We start from the raw sequence: 19,601 nt of genomic DNA on the forward strand, positions 1-19,601 counted from the left end.
GCGGAGGTAAACCGGAACATGGGTAAATATGATTTCAAAATTGAAGCACGGAGCGTTTACAAGTGAGTAAATCAGTGACAAGACCAGTAGACTTTTAGTAATTAAAACGTTATTTTGCTGTTTTTTTTTAAATAACAACAATAAACTTTTACTTTAAACCTTATTTTTTTTCCCACATTTTATTTTAATTGAAACGCTAATAGTACTATTAGCAATAGTGGCAGTAATCGTTAGCATTCAGCAAAGGAAGTCATGGAGGCAAAGCAGATTATCCAGCAGTGTGTGAATTGGTCAACACACGTTTATACTGCTGCTGCTATAAATAAATATACTTCATTATGATTATCACGAGGGAGAACTCGTGACAGCTCCCATCCATTACCCTGTGTTAGAATGATTACCAATGGTTTTAGGTAGAAAACATCTTTATTTTTGCTTGGTGTTTTGTTTTTATACAACTATCCTCTTAAGTTTTAATTTGAAAGGTATTAACGGAAGCTCTTTCTCCTATTGTGGTACACTTGACTAGCGCTGTCGAAACCTGCAACTCCCCTCCAGCGCTTCTTTACTTTTTCACCCACTCATTTTATATACTGATGAATGATGATTTAATGTGGAGACATTTGTCCATTTTATGATTCGATTTTATGGCCACATCTCACTGCTTATACTACTACAATTTCAACGTCAAACAATAATATTAACAATAGCAGAATAAAGTAAGGGTGTGATAAATATTCACCGTTATCTTTAAAGCCTTTGTTGTCATTTTGAGTAACAGCTGCAGACTTCTTGATGCCATCTTATTCTTAACTTTCTATCTTTCATTTCTAATGATTCAACATTTTCAGAGCCAACGCTGACCTCAACATGAAATTTCCCCAAAACACACAAAAGCTTGACAGTTCCTCATTTGTTCTGTTGCTTGGTATTATGACATATCACTGTTTATTCCTGACCAGCAGATATCACAGTGACCCATGACTCAAGCCGTATCAGGAAAGTTTTACCAATGTGGCTCTTAGGAGGCCTATATTTTCTTTTTCTCTTCATTTGGAATCAACAGAACCAGACGTTGCTGTTTTGGATCGTACCATAAATCCCACAAGGAGGAGCGATCAGCTGTGTCTGAGTCCCACCAGTTCATAAAAATGTCTTTTTCATTGTGACATGGAAAAACAGAAACTTAAAATATACACTGGATAGAAACAGAAGTAGAATAGACAAAGAATGAATAATTAGACAATGATTTAAGGACCATAAAGCACTTTGATAGCATCTTTCATTTGACCCTCCCTGATGCAGTGACGAGTAAACTGATCCCAGCGTGTAAAATCAATCGTGTTTCCCTTTAAAATCAACGTAAACAACAACCTGCACATGATCAGACTGGAAAAGCAAAAGCCGATGACTAATCCGGACCGATGAATCACTAAAATTCAGCCCAAAATAAAAGGTGATGAGCCTCACACCCATCGTCCCGCTGGCGCTCTGCCACAGACGGCAGCCTGCAGAGGAGGGAGCTGTTTGAGCGTCGTATGAGCAGCAGCAAGTGACACAGAAGAGAGGACAAAGTCGTTCACACATCACACCTTTTTAGTACTGATGATTGTATATAGAAATGTTCTATATGTATTAACCCGAGTCTATATTTGAACCAGATATGTCTATAGCCAATGGCCACAAGACAAAGGACAGAAGGTCATCTGAGATGCGTAAGAGTAACAATCACTTTGTTACATTTTGAGTGCGAGCAACTACAACTGTGGCAACTCTATCCTTGTACCAGGTATGTAAAGCCTTCGTCATCATCTTCACCAGAGAAGCCTGCAGCTCCTTAAAGTGAAGTTATTTTATGACAAATTGGCATATTAGTGACTTTTTTTCCTCTGAATCTTGCTCAGTTTGACTAAAATGTAACGGTCTACTGCTCCACACCCAGATTTAATCAGACAGACACACTGTTTATGTCATTATTCAAAAAGCTCTACTTCAGTAATGTTATTGTCCTTATCTCACACTGAGGGCTAGTTCAGAATGCTTTATTCAAATGATGAGTATCATTAAATCACTGCTAGCAGCAACAACCACCACACGTCCAGGCAATCCCTGTTATCCACGGCCCCATCTTTAAAACAGCCACGCAGTGAATGAAAATGTGTCATGCTCTGCGGATACTAGACATCTAAATGAGTGTTTCCTGTTCTTCTTCAGGGGTTTGACCTCTGTTCAACATGGACACTTATGCAGGTTAAGCACATGAAGCCGGCCTCTTTCTCAGCGAGAGAGCGGCAGCGCTACAGAGCAGAGGCGAGTCTCGTCAAGGTGAAGCAAAGGTGCATCGTTCACAGTGTGGTGCCTCTGTGTCAGCTGATGCAGTGATGGATCTGTCTTGCAGAAGATGCTCATGAAGCTGCAGAATCAAGTTCCTGTTTATTTCCATGTTAGAGATGTGAAGAACTGGCTGCTGCATGGAAGAAGCTTCCTGGAGGAGTGAGTCCACGGCGGCATTGTAGATCAAAGCTCACTGCAAGTGCACAACGATTTGATGACATGGATAACAAAATGTTTCTTCATTTTAAAGGTTCCAGGGAACAGAAACAGGGAGGAATAGAAAGAGAGTCAGAGGCAAGAAATCTTCTGGCTGAACTGCTGAATACAACATACATGACTGACTGATACAGCATGTAAAAGTGCATACACAGCCTATGCAACATTTGCTAAAAGTGTCATGATTAGTGGTAATATGGTGGAAAAAGTTGCACAAATGCATGAGCAATAAAGTCAGCAACAAAATATGTTTTGTTTGTTTTTTTTCAAAATTATTGTAATGGATTACTGTTTTGTTTGTAGAAACATGAGCCCGTCCGAGGGTTACCATGCATTTTCTATCAGCGTCCTTCTTTAATGTTACCTCTGGGTGGCACCAGAGAGGGAGATTTTCAATTCTTAGATACAGCAGCTTTAAACATACAATTTCACCTAGTGTCTGTGGTAACTTAACGCACATGTATAGCTATAACACAGCTATAATCAATCTGTAAATTTATAGTTCCCAGAAGAAAAATCTATTTTGTATAATAGTGAATGACTTGTCTACAGGCAAGTATACAATATACAATTCAACATAAAGGGAAGTAAAGCAAGTTATGGGAGATTGAGAAATCTCTCTGATCCATGAGATACTGACAGTCAAGTCATCAGTAACTTAAGAGTAACTTAATAGAAACAGACACTTTTGTGCAGCCAACAGTAGTCACAAATAAAGTTCCAACTTAAAGTCGCTGTTTCAAAAGATAAAACTCCAAACAAAAAGGCACATTGTTGACCTGAGATGATTAGTACAGTCCTGACTTGTAATATAAGGTGTTACCTGCACCAGTTGAGTCTACTAATGAGTGACGTGTTCAGGCCTGGACCTCAGCGAGGCGACTCTGTCTAAATCAGATGGAGGAAGAGCTCTGGGAAGAGCTCAAAAGAGAAAAACACCTTTCACTGCGGCTCCAGCGAAAGGTAAAGATGCAGTGAGTCACGAGCTCCTCCTCTGACATCACTCCCTCACTCTCCTTCTCTCCTTATCTTCCTACCAAACAAAGGTCACGTTGGAGGGTCTTAAAATATTTCTCTCCATCATCCGCTCAAAAGCGGAGCAGGACATTCAAACCTTCCTCCGCCACCTGTCCAATGAACTGCTCAGCTCTGTATCAGGCTCTCACATCACTACGCATTCCAGGCGGGCACTGCTGGCCAAGCTTCAGCGGACCACTGCCCCTCTAGTACCGCATGGGAACTGCTCTGGAGCTCCTCCTGGATGACCTGAAGCCACTTGCTGAGGTCAGGACCTCCCAGGCAGAGGGTGCCGTCGTAGGCAGGGACTCAGGTTTGGCCTCTGCTCTGAGAAACGGGCCTGTCAGCGCTCTGATTGGCAAACAGCTGGCTGACGCAGCAGCTACGTTCGTCTGTCTGAACACATCTTTCAGCTCGTCTCCTGCAGAGCTGCACGTCAGTGGCCTGGGACATGGTCAAAGCCATTTCTAAAACATTTGTTGACCGCTCCAGTTCCACCTCATCGACTTTGATGAAAGCGTCATCACTGCCGGAGAGAGCGCCGTCTGCGCCATCCAGAACATGGACAACAGAGTGCAGAGTGCTGCATGCAACTGGGCTCTCGGTCAGCTGCAGAAGAACCCCACTGTAGCAAACCCTGCTAACAGAGCCGCCGTACCATCAAAGCATACATGTTTGTGCTCAGAAGATCTTTGCCGATCATGTGGAAGATTAAAGTAAGAATAATTCGATCCATAAACTCTTCTTTTCCAGCTTTCTGGCAGCTGCAGAGTGGCCCGGTGAGGTTTTTCCTCTAAGTTTTTCCTTTAAGTCTTACTTAATTTGAGACTTCTATTAAACTTCAGCTGACGCTTTAGTAATTTTGCTCATTCTAGGTGAAATGAAGGACAAAGGGTGTGTCCACTGAGGAGTGAATCACACCAGCTGCTCTCTCTACACTATAATCTCAATTACATCAATCATACTTATTTAATAAATTACACTGTGTTAAGTGTATCAATGCGTTCTCTGTATTTCCTGTTTCCACATCAAATTTTATTTACTAACGTGTAAGTGTGTCATGGGAAAGGTGTTGCTCATAATGACGAGTACACAGAGTCATATCCACACTCTAAGTCCCCAAAACTCTTCATCTTGTGAAGCTCAGAGACTCTTTACGACACACGCAGCTCAGCTTACTGTGTCTTTATTTGACTTAAAAGATATACAGAAGTCCACTCCATGTGCAGCCCGTGACGGATAACAACAAGAAAGGGATTTTCCAGGTGTGTAATGAAATTCTTTGAACAAGCTTAATCCTCTCTTGGGTCTTTCTCCCTCCATGCTTCTCGTCTTGTTCGAGGGAGCCCTCTAGCTGCTGTTGCTGTATTATTACAGACGGCACCAGAACACTTTGTCGTTACCTGGTTTATAGTCTTACTGATAAGAATCACCTGATTATTAAAAATGTCAAAAATGTAGGGCAGCTCCTGACAGACACATGTACTACTGGAAGGTTCTGGAAACCCATTTTTAATGGGTGAACTGAACATCCAAACTTATGGGCTGTTGCAGAGTATTTGCTGCTGAGGTTTCCTGTGAGTGCCTGTATGTATGCAAGTGCTGATGAGTATTATACTTCCATGCCACGCTTTAACCTCTAATCTGGGTCTCAGACAAATGAAATTCCTGTAATGATGAGGACAGCGACTGAGAAACTAAAGAAAACAGTGGAGAATCCCTCTGTCTGGAGCGCTAAGCAAACAGGCTGGAGGATGGAGTGACACAGCTAAACACACGATGCTCTGCGGCCTCTCTGACTGCTCCATACGCTCCTTTGATTAGGCTGCTCTAATCCACATCTCTCATGCCAGCATTAGGTATAGTATGTAGATGAGTGGCAGCGAAGAGGGGGGCTATTTTAACTCAGAATGTAAATGTCAGCAGGCGTTCTGTCGGGATTTGCCCTGATCTCTGCAAACAGATGCTCAAATTAGACGCAAAGTGCACACACTGAGGGGGGGCTCCTATAAACTGAACGCTCCTTCTATGAAACCGATTATGTGTTACACTGACTCCTCTGACTGACTCATTAGCACTGCAAAGCTTCTACTAATCTGCTAATACACCAAGAGCTATGACAAACACTCAGTTTCCATTCATTTGTGTTGCTATTCAGAAACATGTTTGGCTGCACAGTATTTCTAATGAAAGACAGTAATGTCTTTAGATGTGGAGGAAAAACAGACAAAGGTGATGCTTCACACTTTATTCTGCTACAGTCTCACAGCAAAACAATAGCTTTTGTTCATTCTGGCTAGCGTCTACTTGTACTAAGAGCTTGCATAGAGGATTTCCTATGTTTCATCACTGCAAGGTCTACTCAGATTCTGCAGCCTGGCAGAGGACAGGACAGGTGAGGCAAGAAGGAAAGGAAAGGAAAGGAAAGGAAAGGAAAGGAAAGGAAAGGAAAACAGAAGGAAGTTACCTCATTTGTGATACAAAGCATCACAGAAAACATTTTCGATTGCAAGGGGAAAATAAGGAAAAATGATGTAATAAGGACTGACTGTTAACTGTGGTATAAATAAAGTAGTACATGTAAAGGTACTGTGTGGACAGGTTGATGTTTTTGTTGTTTTTGTTTTTTTGTTGTTTTTACCAACTAATATAATGCATTTTTTGTGATTTTGTTTCCACTTGTTTCATTCAATTAATGACACAGATGTTGACCATGTATCAGATTGTTTTACACCCCAGGAAGATTAGCCAACAGCTTAGCCCGTAAAGATCCAATTAAACCAAAGCAAAAAATATACAAATGTATGAAGTGTTACCTTTCCAAAGTCTCTGCTCTTCGTTCTCAGCTTGTTGACCTGGGACTCAGCGATGTCTGCCCGCTCCAGTGCCTCTTCCAGCTCGTGCTGCACCTTCCTTAACTTAGTGAGATGAGCACTGGCCTGTTCCTCCTGCAGCGAAAGCAGACATAGTGAGCTACAACTGTGATTTAAAAAGCAAAAAAAACAATAATTGTTCTTGTTTATTTACTGAAGTCAAAAAAGATCTTACAGCTTCTTCATTCTGCCGCTTGTATGCTTTGACTTTGAGCTGCAGCTTGTCTACCAGGTCCTGCAGTCTCAAAACAGTCTTCTTGTCCTCTTCAGTCTGGTAAGTGAGCTCCTTCACCTTCCTCTCGTATTTTCGGATTCCCTTGATGGCATCAGCAGCTCTTTTCTGTTCACTGTCCACTTCACCCTCCAGTTCACGCACCTAAAGAAAAGAGAGTCCAAACCCCACAAACAACTCTGTTGTGATTGTTGTTTTCTACAACGTCACATTAATCTCGTATGGGCAAGTGTGATACCCGAGTTTCCAGTTTCTGGAGCTGTTTCTTGCCCCCCTTCAAAGCCAGGTTCTCGGCCTCATCCAGGCGGTGCTGCAGATCCTTCACAGACACCTCCAGGTTCTTCTTCATCCTCTCCAGGTGGCTGCTGGTGTCCTGTTCTTTCTTCAGCTCCTCTGCCATCATGGCTGCCTACACAAACACAGCAAGTGATGTCTGAGATCAATATTTGTCATTACAAACCTTATCGATGCTCATAATCAAGCTGACCTGACAGCATCAACAGAGGCTGCTTAACAATTATCATGGTTTCTTGAAGTTACTAATTACACTATCAGAAACCTGTAAGCAGTACAATTAGAAGTCCGTAATGCTTACATCAGTGATCGCCTTCTTGGCTTTTTCCTCTGCGTTGCGAGCCTCTTGGATTGCATCTTCAACCTCACTCTGCAGCTGGCTGACATCTGCATCCAGCTTCCTCTTGGAGTTGAGGAGACTTGTGTTCTACAGTCAAAGGATGGTTAAGAAACTCTTTCTGGGGACTTCACAAACTCACAATTCAAATTCTCTCATTAATTAACTCTGTTTTTGGTCTCCACCAACTCCAGGGAAATATATCTGACTCTTCAGCAGTAAATGCTCCACTATGATCACCAGCTGAAGGACCCTTTTCTTTGAAGTTAAAATGATGCTTATTGTGCTATTTTCTATAGCCAGAAGGGTCTTTAAGCTCCACTTTTGACCTCGGCAACGGATCAAGTCAGCGTTGAGACATTCTTCATTAGCAACCCCGACAACCCCCCGCAGGTATGCAGTGTTATCATCATCTGTTTGTTCTGAACGACAGGTATCTTACATCATGGTGCTCTCCCCTCACTGACACACTGTGATCATGTTGCCCACCTGGGAGTGCAGTAGCCCGACTCTCTCACAGGCATCAGCCAGTTCCTGTTCAGCTAATTTGCGGCTTCTATCCGACTGCTCCAGAGCAGCCCTGAGCTCCTCCACCTCCGCCTGCATCAGGCAGTTCCTGCGCTCCACCATGGCCACCTGCTCCTTCAGGTCGTCCTGGTTCCGTAGTGCCTCGTCCAGGTGAAGGGTTTGCTCCTGCAGAGAGGCAGGATGGTAAGGGCTGTGTGATTTCCCCAAAAAGCGGTTTTAAAAGCTAATATTCTCGTGTTAAAGATGCCAATGAACAGTATTTCACTTTGAGGTGGGCTTGGATGTTCCTCAGCTGCTTCTGGGCTTCAGCCGCCTGCCGATTGGCGTGGCTCAGCTGAATCTCCATCTCATTGAGGTCAGCCTCCATCTTCTTTCTGATTCTCATGGCATCGTTCTTACTGCGTGTCTCGGCATCTAAGGCAGACTGCATTGTTTCCACTATGCGCTGGTTGTTACGCTTCATCTGCTCGTTCTCCTCATCCTTCTCAGCCAGCCTGCGATCAACCTCTCCTTTGACTTGAGTGAGCTCCAGCTGGACGCGCAGAATTTTGGATTCCTCGTGTTCCAGAGAAGCCTAGAGGGAGATAAAAATATGTATGCATTGATGAACATTGGGATGTGCCACGGTGTAACTGCTTTCTTTATATTACAAAGGTTACCTCGGCTTCTTCCAGAGCAGTCTGGATCTCCGTCTTCTCCGTCTCAGTTTGTTTCTTAGTCTTCTCCAGCTCATGGATGGCCTTACCATTCTCCCCAAGTTGTTCACTCAAATCAGATATTTCCTCTAAATATGGAAAAATGCATCACACTCTGAATGATGCACAGCTGTCTGCTGCCTTCTCGCTTCAGGAGATAGCAACATAAACTGACATATGAAGGCAACATTTCTGTGTCATGTGATCAAGACGTCCCTTTCCTTTAAGAAAACACTATTTGACAGTATTGTATACGTACGTTGCAGGTTTTTATTCTCTCGTTTGAGGACCTCAAGGTGCTCCAGAGCTTCCTCATAAGAGTTTTTTATTTTGAAGAGCTCAGTGCTGAGGGATCGAGACTCCTTCTGTGCTCCATCCAGCTCAGCTTGACTCTCTTCGTACTTCTGCTTCCACTCAGACAGAATCTAAAGAAGACACCAACGACTGCTTTGTTTGTTTGATTTCACAATGTCGCCATTTTTTACTTGTTGTGCTCATTGTGTGTTTCTGTAGGTGATGTGTGACAGTTATTGTGATTACCCAGTTTGTCTATATTTCAAATTAACTTCAGCTGCTGCATGAACTGATTTATTCAGCCAATCTTAATTCAATTATGATACTAACTCCTTTGAAATAAAAAACTCCAAACAAAAACAAACTTTTCCTTCAAGACTTTTCGAGGGCCCCTTATTTGGGTCCTGGGTAGTCTGTCCCTCTTTTCCCGCCACTACAATGCCCTTGATTACTGTGTATGGGCTGAGTCACTGGTATGTTAGCCTATATCAATCAACAAATGCAACAAGCAAAGCAAAACTTTTTGAGAATGATAACCTTGCAACCTTCCTAATTTTGGCCTGTTGTAGCATTAGTGGCTTGTTGTTGTTTAGCACAATTAACATGCGGGATGTCTTTGTCACCTTATCAAAGCTTCTCTGCTTTTTATCCAGGCCAGCAGCTTGAGCATTTGCTCTTTCCACATCAGCCATGAGGTCCTCCACCTCTCCCTGCAGCCTCTGCTTGGTCTTCTCCAGGGATGAGCACTTGGCATTCACGGCCTCAGTGGCCTCCTCGGCCTCCTGCAAACGCTGGGCTAGCTTTTTCCTGAGCAGAACAAATCAGGTATGAGTAATTATTGTCACTTTTTTACATTACAAATGTATCATTTCATAATATGTGTGTAAACAACTCTTACTTGGCCTCCTCCAGTTCATCATTGCGCTGGATGGCATCAGTCTCATACTTGGTTCTCCACTGGGCCACCTCACTGTTGGCCTTGGACATTGCTCTCTGGAGCTCAGCCTTGGCCTCCTGCTCCTCCTCAAACTGCTCCCTCAGCAGATCACAGTCATGACGGGCAGATTGGAGAGCATGAGCGAGGGCATTCTTAGCCTGACAGAGAGGCAGGTTTGGATTTTAGCTGAATACACTTTGATTTGTCTAGGCAATGCTAATTATTTAGTCTGCTGACCTTCATACATCATCAGTATCACAGGCATTGTTTGGTTGTACGTTGCAGTATTGCAACAAACCTTTGTTTCTTCTTCAACCTGCCTCTTCAGTTCCTCGATCTGCTGCGTGGACGCCAGCTTGCCCCTCAGCATCTGAGAGAGTATCGCTTCTTTCTCCTCAAGAAGACGAGAAAGCTCGCCTGTTCAAGAGTTTTCAGAAAACAATGTAAGAAAAGAGAGAAGCATTTGACTCCAGAGGTCTGTTCAACAAGATTTAGTTGTGTTCAGTACCATTTTCGTTCTGAAGCTTTGCCCTTTGAGTATTTACTTCAGTGATCAGACGAGCATTCTCATCGTATTTTGTCTTGTAATCGCTCAGTTGGTCTTCCAGAGAGTGACACATCTTCTCATAGTTAATCTGTAATTAATTATTAATAAATAATTGACACAAAATTGCTGTTTTTACAATGATATATTGAATATGTATACTATCTGCTGTGGTGTTGTTTACCTTTGACTTGACCATGACCTCTATGTTTGCAGACAGGTCATCGATCTCCATCTTGTACTCACTCTTCTCCTTCTCCAGCTTCTGTTTGACCCGCTGAAGGTTATCTATCTGCTCTCCCAGCTCAGCCACGCTGTCAGCGTGTTTCTTTCTTAAAGCTGCAGCGGTGGCCTCGTGATGCAGGGTCGACTCTTCGAGGTCTCGCCTCAGTTTCTGGAATTCGACCTCCCGCTTCTTGTTCATCTCCACCTGAGCAGTGGTGGCTCCCCCGGCCTCCTCCAGCCTCTCGCTGATCTCCTCGAGCTCCCTGGAGAGATCAGACCTTTGCTTTTCCACCTTAGCCCTGGCTACACGCTCCACTTCAATTTCCTCTTCCAGCTCTTCAATGCGTGCCTGGGTAAAAGCAAGAAAAACCCAAGATCAGTCATTGACTTGCAGCAGATTATCCGCTGACCTCTGAGTTTCAAGTACCTGAAGCTCCTTAATCCTCTTCTGAGATTGTACAGCCACATTCTGCTCATCTTCAATTTTGGCCAGTAGTTGACTGAATTCAAAGTCTTTCCTGTTATTCAAAACCAAACCATATGATTAGAGAATAAGTTCAGCACTGTTCTTATCATTACGCTTAAACACTGCTGCAGAACATACTTTTTGAGGTGTGCCTCCAGCTGTTGCTTGTCATTTTCCAAATCCATTACGGATTCTTGAGTTAGTTTCAGGTCTCCCTCAAGCTTTCTTTTGGCCCTCTCGACATCCATCCGGACTTTTTTTTCTTGTTCCAGAGAGCCTTCAAGCTGACACATTTTCAGTAAAATTACAAAATCCTGCATTCATCCATTGTTTAAAGAGTACTCCACTGATATCATCTTGTTCAGTCAGCACATTTTTCCTTGTCAAAACCTGCACATACATTACTAACAATGCAACTTGACTGCCAACAGTTCACTCAGAGCTTCTGCTGTGTTATGCTCGTTGTGGCTAATGTAGCCGTGAACTGGTAGCCTGAAGCAGAGATGAGTAGCGGGCTGCAGAGCTCTAATAAAAATCACGCCTTTCTCACTCAACACCCTCAGATTTTCTTAATTTTCAAACTTGCAGCCTTCAGCCCCAACCAACATTTATCAGACTTCATGAAGCTCCTTGTGGAGAGAAAAAAACTCTTCATATATTCAGCAGTACTCTCCAACACCTGTAAACAGACTTTGATGGGTAAAATCGGTTGAGTTCCCCTTTAAAGTAAAAACACTCACTACAGCACCTTTAATTTACACATGCTACAAGTCTAGTAGGTAACTACCAAACACTTACATCATCAACTTGTTGCTCCAGCTTGACCTTGGCTTTGGTCAAAGAGTTGACTTTGTCCTCCTCTGCTTGCAGGTCTTCCAGTGTCTGCTGGTGGGCCTCCTGCAGGGCCAGCTTCTCCTTGGATAACCTGGCGATGGTATCATCAAGAGTGGACATCTCCTCAGTCAGATTCTTCACCTGCATGAGACAAAAAGCCATTTTTAATCAGCGGTTAAACGTCTGGGCTTGCTGTTGAGATGATGAACCAGCAGATACACACCTTGTTTTCAGTGGCATGTTTTTCCTTCTCCACTTTAGCCAAGGTGAGCTCCAAATCATCAATGTCTTTCTTCAGCTCAGAGCACTCGTCCTCCAGCTTCCTCTTCTTGGCTGTGAGCTCAGCATTCACCTCCTCCTCATCTTCCAGTCTCTCACTGAGCTCTTTGGCCTTGGCCTCCAGTAAAATCTTGTTCTTAATGAGCCCCTCACATCTTTCCTCTGCATCTGCCAGACTCTCACTTTCCTGTTTAATAATAACACAAAGTCCAGAAGAACATGAAAGGAAGTGAAAAACAGCACATGCACTTGGACCATGTTGAAGAGAGCGGTGTTCATCTTTTCCTGATTTCTTCTTCTACAGCAGCATTCCTGTGTGCTTGCTATATACTGTACTGGTCCATAAGAGTACGTACACATAAATTGCTGTGGACAGTGCGCACACACATGCAGAAGAACTCTGCGTGCATGCTTTCTTTCTACTTACTGACTGAATTTGCAGACGCAGGTCATTCTTCTCCTGAAGCAGAGAAACCATTTTGGCTTCCAGTTCCTTCCTCTTAGTCTCAGCTTTAGCTAAATCCTCCTTGCACTTGGCAAAGTCCACTTTCATGATGGCCATCTCTTTCTCAGTCTCAGCACTCCTCAAGAGTGGCTTGATCTTAAAGTAGAGCTTCATCCACGGCCAGTGTTTCACGTTCATGAAGGAGCGAATGTTGTATTGGACGATGTAAATGGACTCTCTGAAAAGTCATGGAGTCGTTCTTAGCTTGTGGGTTCAAGGTACATTCATATACTGTGGATCTATGATATTTTACTATACATGTGATCAATCATCTTTAATGTTGATCTACCACAATTCTGGTTACCTTCTCTCCATCATTTTCTGAAATTCCTTCCTTCTGAGGAAGCCGCGACACAAGGCTTGAGTGATGGTGATGAGAGAGGCCAGTTTTTCATCCCTCATCTCTTCTAGTAGCCCCAGAAGTCCAGCTTTGAAGAACACCTTCAGGAAAGGGGAATTCATCTTGAGATACTTGAATGGTTAGTATGATGTGTCACCTCAAAAGTGACATCATAGCCTTTTCTGGTTGCATCTCACAGAGGCCCCCAAACTCTCAAAGAACTCAATGCCTATGTGTTCCTTTGTGATTTCAACATAGTCAGTGGTACAAACAGGAAGAACAGTGCCCGTGGGACACCGGTCTCTCCTTGAAGGCATTCATGCTATTGCACTCATGAAACCTGGCTTACTGTGACACCTCCACACCTGTTCAACCACTGTGTAAAGCTGGTGTAACGTCAGATGATCTGTTTTGCACAGTTACAGAAAACTGATGCACTGCAGATCAAACATAGTGAGGTCCTTACTCAGAGTCATTTACCTTGGTATGTCCAAACTTATACTGCGTGTGATCCACATCAATAGACCCCAAAAGCTTCTCAGCAGCTTTCTTGTTGTCAATGAATTGTCCCTCGGGTATCACACTGGCATTCAATACTTTGTACCTACAAGAAAAACTCTTGTTAGAGAAAAGTTTTTTCCAAATTCTCAAATAACCAAATCTTTGCTTCTTACCTTTGCTTGAAATCCCCGTACTGGATTCGACTGGGGAAGCCTTTCCTACAGATCCTGATTCCTTCCAGCACACCGTTGCATCGCAGCTGATGGATTACCAGATGGTGTTCCATGATGCCTAAAGGCATTAATTAAATGGTCAGATGGAAGTTGTGTTTATAATACGACATAAGTTGTGTTTATAATACGACATTACTGACTTACCTGGAGTTTTAGTCTCATTAGGAATTAGACACCGAACAAAATGAGGATGGGTGCTCTTGAGATTTGTCATTAGCTTTCCCAGGTTCTCCTGTTAGAGGCAATCAGTGCCATTACTTTGTGACAGAAAATCATATGTCTCAAAATTACTCTCAGAAAGTTAAGAGTATTATTTCAGTCTGCAGTTACCCGGAAGAGAGCTGACACAGTCTGAAAGGACGAGCCCTTCTTCTTTGCTGTTTTCTTACTTCCACCAGCTCCACTACTTCCTCCACCAGCAGTATCTAGAAGAAGAAATGTTGTCATCTACATTATAAGGCTGCACCTTGGAATAAAAAGCATCCCCCGTCCCACATTCTTACCCTCAGACGAGGAATAGGTAGAATATAGGAAAGCCAGCAGTTTGAGGCAGGCTTTCTGGTAGAGCTGGACCACAGTGTCATTCAGTGGGTCCTTGTTCTTGTCCAACCAGCCTGTGATGCTGTAGTCCACGGTGCCAGCATAGTGCACCAGGGAGAAGTGAGCCTCTGCCTTGCCTTTGACAGGCTTGGGCTTCTGGAAGTTGTTGGATTTTCCAAGATGTTGGTCATACAGCTTGTTTTTGAAGGTGGTGTCTGATGCCTTGGGAAACATACATTCCTCTTCAAGGATGGAAAAGATGCCCATTGGCTATTGAGGACAAAAACATCTAGGTTTAACACAAACATCCACTCTTTGTAGGCATTTATGGCTGTGACTTTGTATATCATATCTGCAGATACTAACTTTTTCAATTAGTTCTATACAGGCAGCTAGGTCCATCCCAAAGTCGATGAACTCCCACTCGATGCCCTCCTTCTTATACTCTTCTTGCTCCAGCACAAACATGTGATGGTTGAAAAACTGCTGCAGTTTCTCGTTGGTGAAATTGATGCACAGCTGTTCCAGACTGTTAAACTGTACAACAAACCATTTAGAGCATAACCACATTGCAAATTCCAGTAAAATACACTAAACAATGTTAACTTACATCAAAGATTTCAAACCCAGCAATGTCCAGGACGCCGATAAAGAACTGCCTGGGCTGCTTGGTGTCCAGCATCTGGTTAATGCGGAGGACCATCCACAGAAACATCTTCTCATAGACTGATTTGGCCAAAGCACCAATAGAATTGTAGACCTGCACAATGACAAGTGCCAGTCAAATCTCAACACATTAGTAACCTTTGCATAACCTTCTAGTATTATGCTGTAGACCAGACCTGGGCATTTCACGGCCTGCGGGCCACATCTGGCCCTCAGGGCATCCCTGTCCAGCCCCCGTGAGCTCAATCGTAAATTCGAACATAAATGAAAAAGTATTTATGCTGTGCACGCAATACAGCTGTGTTGCTTTTATTTTGAAAAGCGTGCCGTTTTTGTTTTGTTTTTTTAATTGGCGTAAGGACGCGTGTGATGCTGGCCAGCTAGCCCTCAAAATGTCAGCTCACGCCAAAAAAAAGAAAAGTTGACAATGAATGTTGCGTTTTCAACAAGACATGGACTGCTAAAAATTTCTGTGCAGAAGTCAAAGGTAAAGCCACGAGCTTAGTTTGTGGTCCACAGGTGTGTTCAAGGATTACAGTTTGAATCGCCACTACGTGACCAAACACAAGGAGAAATACAAGAAGCTGTCTGATCCAGAGCGCGAGGGAGTCGGACGCTTTGATAGCTAAGCCGCAAAATCAACAAGGACTTTTTACGAAACTTTGCACATCCAGAGGTACAGCTGTCAAGACAAGTTATGTCATATCCCACAAAATAGCCAGAAAAAGTGAACCGTTTTTGAAGAGAGTGCAGACATTCAACCAGATTTCAATGCACTTGACAGATTGGATTTTTCCACTGAACAAGAAAAATGAAGTGAAAAACATTAAAAGCACAATTTGCTTTTTGTATAAAGTTGACCAACTGCTGATCTTCAACATACTGCAAAACACCTTTTCAGTATTTATGAAGATAAACGTGTTAAAAATAAAATGAAACACTGATGTAATGATTGTCTGTGTTTTTACTGTTCGTTACTTCTATAGGAGTATTTTCCTATTTGACCTACACCACAATTTCATATATTCATAAAAATATTTCCAGAATATCATTTTTCTTCTGATTACCGGTAGCAGCCAATCGAAATATATAATTTACTGCTTCTTCGAATGGGAGAAAATTAAAATTGAGCACAATTAAGTTCAAGTTATTGTTGGTTTGGCCCTCCAACACAGCTCAGGTTTCTCATGCGGCCCCTTGTAAAAATTTATTGCCCACCCCTGCTGTAGACCATGAACTTGCAATTCACCTGCCACCTCTTGTGGCTGATAATGATGATTATAAAGGTGTAGTTAAAATAAAATTCTTTTTGGTTTATAACACATACCTGCTGAACAGTCTGCCCTTTGGTCACATACTCATTCCCAACCTTCACTCTTGGGTAACACAATGCTTTCAGCAGGTCTGCAGAGTTCAGACCCATCAGGTAAGCTGCTTTGTCAGCCACTGATTTAAAAAAAAATTAAATAAGACAAATATAAAGCACAGTGTGACAGAAAAGAAGAAAAATATGAAGACGTTAAAAGATTGAGGTAAATCCAGTGAATAACAGTTACCTTCTGTCCCATCTGGCTCTGCTTGCTCCTCTCTCTGCTTCTGCTTGAACTTCATATTCCCGTAATGCATCACAGCACCTGTTAGCTTGTAGATGCCAATCCTCTCCTCTCCAGTGAAGCCTAGAGTGTCAATAGCGCTCTGCAAAGACAGCACAACAAGGCTGATGTAAGGGCCAGTGAACGTGAGGAAAGACGGAGAAGAAAACATTGCGAATCTGACTCACATCTGTAGCCATCAGCTCTTCACTGTCATCAATACTGGCCACACAGATCTCCCCTTGGCTAACAAATGGGTAGTCGTAGGGGTTGGTGGTGATGAGGAGAGTCTCTGGATGGAAATAATAATGTGTCAGTCACATGAGCCTTCAAATATGAACACATTGTGCATACAATTTCTAACAATGTACAGAAAGAGCTGTTGCACAACACTGTAACACTGATCTGCTTCATGTTACCTATCAGCTCAGGCTTCTTGTTGGACATGATCTGGTAGAAAATATGGTAACTCCTCTCTGCAGCCAGCTGAAACGTTACTCTGGATTTTTCCAACAAGTCTGTGAGTGGAAATTAAATGAGCTTGAACAAAAGCCTCCAACAACAAAACATTCTGTCTCCATCATATTCTGACTCACAAGTTTCAATATCAGCAGAAGACAGTTTTCCTGTGGTACCAAAGTGGATTCTTATGAATTTGCCCTGAAAAAAAGAAAAAAAAGAATGAAGGAAGCAAGGTGGCAAATGAGCAGAATCTCCGTCTTTTCACTTTTTCACTCACGAAACGTGAAGAGTTATCGTTTCTGACGGTTTTGGCATTTCCAAAGGCCTCTAGCAGTGGGTTAGCGGAGATGATCTGATCCTCCAGATTCCCCTATAGACACAGACAGAACAAAAACAAATAGTCTAAATGTAGATAAGCAGTGATTTGGTTAGAAATATATGAAAGAATAGAAATTCATTATAAGATTACATGTAATTTTCCAGAGGCAGTAGTATCTTTCTTCCTGTCTGCAGACCCAGCGATTGTCGCAAAGTACTGGATGACCCGTTTGGTGTTGACAGTCTTTCCTGCACCAGATTCTCCACTACAGAACAAGAAAAACACACAGCAGAAATATTTCATTTCTTCTTTTTTAATAAAAAGCAGCAAAAATTGGTTGTCGCATTTGTGTCAACATGCAGCTTACGTGATAAGGATGGACTGGTTTTCTCTATCTATAACAAACGACAGCAGAGTTACAAATGTACCATGCGTTGCATCAGAACCTTGAAGAAAACTGAACAGAATAATTCAGTTTACCAGTGAGCATGAACTGATAGGCGTTGTCGGAGATGGAGAAGATATGCGGAGGAGCCTCCTGGCGCTTTTTGCCCCTGTAGGCCACCACCACCTCTTGGTTGTACACTGGGAGCCACTTGTAAGGGTTCACGGTGACACAGAACAGCCCAGAGTAGGTCTGAGAAATGTAAAACAAAACATTTGTTTGAGGAAGCATAGATTGGATCATTTGTAGGTCAAAATATGTTAAGAAGCACGGGTTAAAATACATGGAAGCATCTGCATTGTTAGTTTCTCCTCTCATTTATTTCAGTTTTTCGTCTCTCCAGCCTCGTAGCACAGGCATTATGCTCATATTGAACAATTACTGTCCTGCACAGTAATGCAGGAAGTAGCGTGGGAAAATGTACTCATCAAACATGAATAAATATTACTTATTATGCACACGTTACTGAATAATCCATTAATTTATGTGCTTTATTAAATACTTTCGGCCATCACACAGCAGCACGAACAATACAAGGGTCTCCAAATTGAGAACATGCATTTCTATGAAAACCATTAATTATTTCTGACTGTTAATTATGCCTTCACCACGACAGGATCAATCAGGATATAATGCTAATGAATATTTTGTAGTTTCGGACACAGCAAGCAGATGAGGAACTTAGTAATCCATATGCATGAATTGTTAAATGGAGAGCACAAATGACTAATTTGAGAGCCCAACTATTACACTGAGAGCATAACTTGGTAATTTTTTTTTTTTTTCCACCCTGACCTCTCCCAGGCTCCGTACACTCAGATCATCTCACTGGTTTCAAAACATCCCACCAAAGGACTGCTGTTAAAAATCAAATCCCTCGTCTTACCATTTGACACTTCAAGTGCATAAAAAGTAGCTGCTGCTTCCAGCCTTCGCTGAGGCAGACGATGCACTTTCAGCATCATACATCACAAACTTCCTGCAGCTCTAATGTTGGTCCACATGGTCTTCTGGCATTGTGTGGGAATGACCATCATCAACTACAGTAAATGCTGCATTACTCACGTAGATCATCCACGCTGCGTAACGCTCTTTGAGGTTAAACAGCACGGCGGCCTCATTGAGGTGGGTCATCATGGCCATGTCCTCGATCTTGTCGAACTTGGGCGGGTTCATGGGGAAGACTTCATCATCCTTCACTGTTACAACCTGCGAAGAGAGACGTGCCCTTCAGCGCTGAGCAGTATGCAGAGCGTACGGCTGAGTCGCCTCATCTCCAGCTAACGTACCTGTCCTGCGTTGGTTTTAACAGTTGCTTTGCCGCCGTCTTTGCTTTGCAGAGTGCCTTTGACAAACAGCTCCTTTGGATCCACCACAAACACTGCAGTTTTAGCATCAAAGGGTCTATTTTGGCATTCGATTCTCTCTCGCTCAGGTCTCCTCAGGTACGGGGCAGCCTCCCCGAACACACTCATCTCAGCATCAGAACTCATCTCTGCAGCACACCCCGGAGGGGACTGAAAGGTCCAGGATTTAAGGTTAGAACAGTGACTGTAACATCTGTGGGATAATATCAGTCATCACAATCAATACCAACTCTTACCTCAGCGGGCTACAGAAGGTATGCTTACGCAGCCTCCACCTAGAGACACCTGATTCAGAAACAAGAAGAAATCCTACCAGTGAAGCCAGTATCTATCATAACCACACAACAATGAAACAGAAGCATGCCCTCACCAGGAGAAGACCCAGCTGAAAAATGCAGATGGCTTTGACCCTTACTGCTTTTATAAGGTCCCTCTCGGTGCATTAGGAGACACAGCAAACACCTATATTTAGGTCAAAGCCTCTAATGAATGTGGGTGGAGAGAAGTGATTAGTTTGGCATGTGAT

The 19,601-nt window shown here is 42.9% G+C and overlaps 1 protein-coding gene across 1 annotated transcript; it reads right to left on the bottom strand.

The window, feature by feature from the left end:
• Positions 1–5,848: 5,848 nt before the first annotated feature.
• On the bottom strand, positions 5,849–19,201 carry LOC139349357 (myosin heavy chain, fast skeletal muscle-like). The gene is made up of 38 exons (XM_070990083.1): positions 18,998–19,201; positions 18,774–18,917; positions 17,744–17,900; positions 17,631–17,658; positions 17,414–17,528; positions 17,222–17,314; positions 17,079–17,142; positions 16,902–17,000; positions 16,671–16,774; positions 16,447–16,585; positions 16,218–16,336; positions 14,835–14,984; positions 14,591–14,761; positions 14,188–14,494; positions 14,015–14,082; positions 13,829–13,916; positions 13,625–13,742; positions 13,431–13,554; positions 12,915–13,051; positions 12,533–12,788; positions 12,050–12,292; positions 11,791–11,967; positions 11,131–11,276; positions 10,954–11,044; positions 10,486–10,875; positions 10,266–10,392; positions 10,056–10,174; positions 9,719–9,915; positions 9,444–9,627; positions 8,786–8,951; positions 8,491–8,615; positions 8,097–8,405; positions 7,793–7,996; positions 7,268–7,393; positions 6,911–7,081; positions 6,616–6,816; positions 6,384–6,515; positions 5,849–5,943 (listed from the first exon to the last, which is right to left on the bottom strand). Exons 1-38 carry the CDS (start codon positions 19,199–19,201, stop codon positions 5,926–5,928), a joined length of 5,811 nt encoding a protein of 1,936 aa, XP_070846184.1. The 3' UTR covers positions 5,849–5,925.
• Positions 19,202–19,601: the final 400 nt, after the last annotated feature.

This window comes from Chaetodon trifascialis, chromosome 21 (assembly GCF_039877785.1).
Source record: "Chaetodon trifascialis isolate fChaTrf1 chromosome 21, fChaTrf1.hap1, whole genome shotgun sequence".
Classification (NCBI taxonomy): Eukaryota; Metazoa; Chordata; class Actinopteri; order Chaetodontiformes; family Chaetodontidae; genus Chaetodon; species Chaetodon trifascialis.